Source organism: Prosopis cineraria, unplaced genomic scaffold (genome assembly GCF_029017545.1).
Source record: "Prosopis cineraria cultivar Desert tree isolate PC_DT_omini unplaced genomic scaffold, ASM2901754v1 PC12, whole genome shotgun sequence".
Lineage (NCBI taxonomy): Eukaryota > Viridiplantae > Streptophyta > Magnoliopsida > Fabales > Fabaceae > Prosopis > Prosopis cineraria.
Genome location: NW_026555343.1, coordinates 24,705,067 through 24,707,644, shown reverse-complemented (window position 1 = coordinate 24,707,644; position 2,578 = coordinate 24,705,067). Strand labels below are relative to the sequence as shown.

Sequence of the window (2,578 nt, the reverse complement as noted above, 5' to 3'; positions counted from 1 at the left end):
TATTCTACAAATTGAAATGAGACTTAAAGCTTATTCAAGCTAAGCCCTAGACTTCTACATACTTTCCCATTGCTCTACTAAGCTTACCTAAAATGTTAAAAAGAAGAGTGAGCACTAACGTCTCAATAACCTAGAATTTTACCATACATGTACACACTAACAACCAAACACAATTAACTATAAGTATACATAAAATTTCATTGCTATTAGTTATGAAGATACAAGTTCATGGAGCATAATTCATAATAATTATATGCAACATATGATGATATGCAAGTAGGTAACTCCCTTATTACTCCATCCAACCTTATACCATTGACTAGAACCATAGGCTTATTCACGATTTGGCTTACATGTTAGACTGACCAAAGCATCTCCAATGCTTGAGATGTACCTAACCAAAGGTACAAAGCCCAAGTCCAAACTATGGCTCCCCTCTTTAAAGAACCCAACAAGGAAGTGTTATTGTCTCACATTCCCTCTTTAAAGCCCTGTATAAGGCCAACCACTATGCACAAAGTGAAGGCAAACCACATGGTTGAAAGTTATATATATATATATTAACATCATCATCTCTTCAACCGATCACCAATGCATGACATGCTTGTGCAACCATCACAATGTATGCAAACAAGCTTTAAAGGAAATATATTACCACATAATCATGGAAATACGTCAAAGGCATGCATGATAGGATTAAAGTAATTCATTAGATTCTAGTATTCCACAATCACGTCCTTCACTATTTATAGAAAGTTTATGTACATGTATCATACTCGATTAGACAAAATTATACTAGAGCATACTTTTATAAATCACCATAGCAAACATAGTTGATGCAAACGTGGAAAAACCTTAAGTCACATGTTCTCATTAAGTTTACAAGTAATTTCACAATAAGAATCCAGGCTATAAGAGTTCTCAATAAGAGTCTACATAAGTCACACACATATAAAAATATTAATATATAATTTAAAACTGCTAAAAGATCACCCCCAAACCACTTTAAAATTACTCTAAGACCTTAAAGTTATCTTAAAAACTCCAAAATTATCTTTTAAATCCATATTTCTTTTTATAAAACTAATTTATGTGTCTATAACTAACAAATTTTTCATAGCTTCAAAGCATTGATTTAAAGTCTCTATTCATCTCAAATCTTTATTCTTCGCCTCAAACCTTACTTTAAGAGTCCTCATATCTAATAAAAATTTCACATTTATAGATTAAATATTCTAAAATCTCATTATAGATTTAGATATATTATTTGACAAATTTTCTATTAGTAGAAAGACCTAAAAAATTAATTTGAGTATCATTTAGGTGGTTCTCTTTTCACAAGTACTTTTTTTTTAATACACATCTCTAAGAACCGAACTCTACAATGATGTGATTCTAGACTGCTACTACCTGTATCACATCTACTTAGTAAAATTATATGTTTTCTAAATAAATATGATTCACATGCTTGCATGTATGACTCATGTATATCAGAAAGTGACTCATGTACTTGTGGGGGGTATTTATAGTGCATGCATGCAATTAATTAGTTTTATGCTCCAAGAAGATGATCAACTAGGAGAGGTTTCTTGCTAATTAGCCAATAAGACCATACTATTTTAATCATCTATCCCTGAGTTTCAACGGTCTATTTACACTATAAATACCCCTCACAAGTACAAGACTAAATCAGGTTGCTTGAATTATCTTTAGGCTAAAATCTAAACCCACTCTCATAGTTGATATAGAGAGTATCTATATAATCTATAGACGAAGCTAGTAAGCATGAGCCCTACTATGGACAATCATGATCAATGTGATGTTTCTCTTGATGCCATGTTGCTAGTGAGTGGTCAACTTTACCTTGCAGTGTTAAATGCTGCCATTGAGCTCGACCTCTTCAAGATCATCGGTGAGGGAAACCCTAAGGGCATGTCACCCTCTGAAATTGCTTCCAAGCTTCCAAATGCACATGCTGACACCGTTCGCCGCCTTGATCGGTTGCTGTGTTTGCTTGCAAGTCATTCTGTTTTGACTTGTTCTTCCAGGAAGGTTGATGAAGATGGTAGAATTGAGAGGCTTTATGATCTATCTCCTACTGATAAATACATGTTCCCTGATGAGGATGGAGTCTCTTATGCTTCAGTCTCCAGATTAAGCTACCATCCAGCTTATATAAAAGTTCGGTAAGTATTTGTAACATCCTAAATTTTAGATAAAAAAAATTATGAAATTTAAGTTTTTTTTAAAATGATGATAATAATAGAAATTTATATTATTTGAGGTTATTTAGAAATAATATTATGATTAGGTATTTAATTATGAATTTAAAAATTTAAATTTAAAACCACATAAGCAATATTTAGTTAAGATATAATACATAAATATTTTTTTTATGTGTGTGTTAAAAAAAAAGAGAAGATAGAAGGAACAAAAAAAAAGGGGAGGGTGGAAGGTTGTTGTTTCTAAGTCCCACATTGGTTAGATGAGGGAAGAGAAGAGGTGCCTTCATGTATAAAAAGGAGGGGGTGTGTGCATTAGGAAAGCATGAGAGGCTAAGATGCAATTTAGAGGAAAT

General features: G+C 32.4%; 1 protein-coding gene across 1 annotated transcript; it reads left to right on the top strand.

Annotated features, from left to right (window-relative positions):
* Nucleotides 1-1,797: 1,797 nt before the first annotated feature.
* LOC129289191 (isoliquiritigenin 2'-O-methyltransferase-like) lies at nucleotides 1,798-2,190 on the top strand. The gene has a single exon (XM_054925994.1). It carries the CDS (start codon nucleotides 1,798-1,800, stop codon nucleotides 2,188-2,190), a length of 393 nt encoding a protein of 130 aa, XP_054781969.1.
* Nucleotides 2,191-2,578: the final 388 nt, after the last annotated feature.

What these genes read in the sequence shown, in the direction of transcription:
- LOC129289191 (XM_054925994.1), top strand. Translation starts at nt 1,798, where the DNA reads ATGGACAATCATGATCAATGTGATGTTTCTCTTGATGCCATGTTGCTA.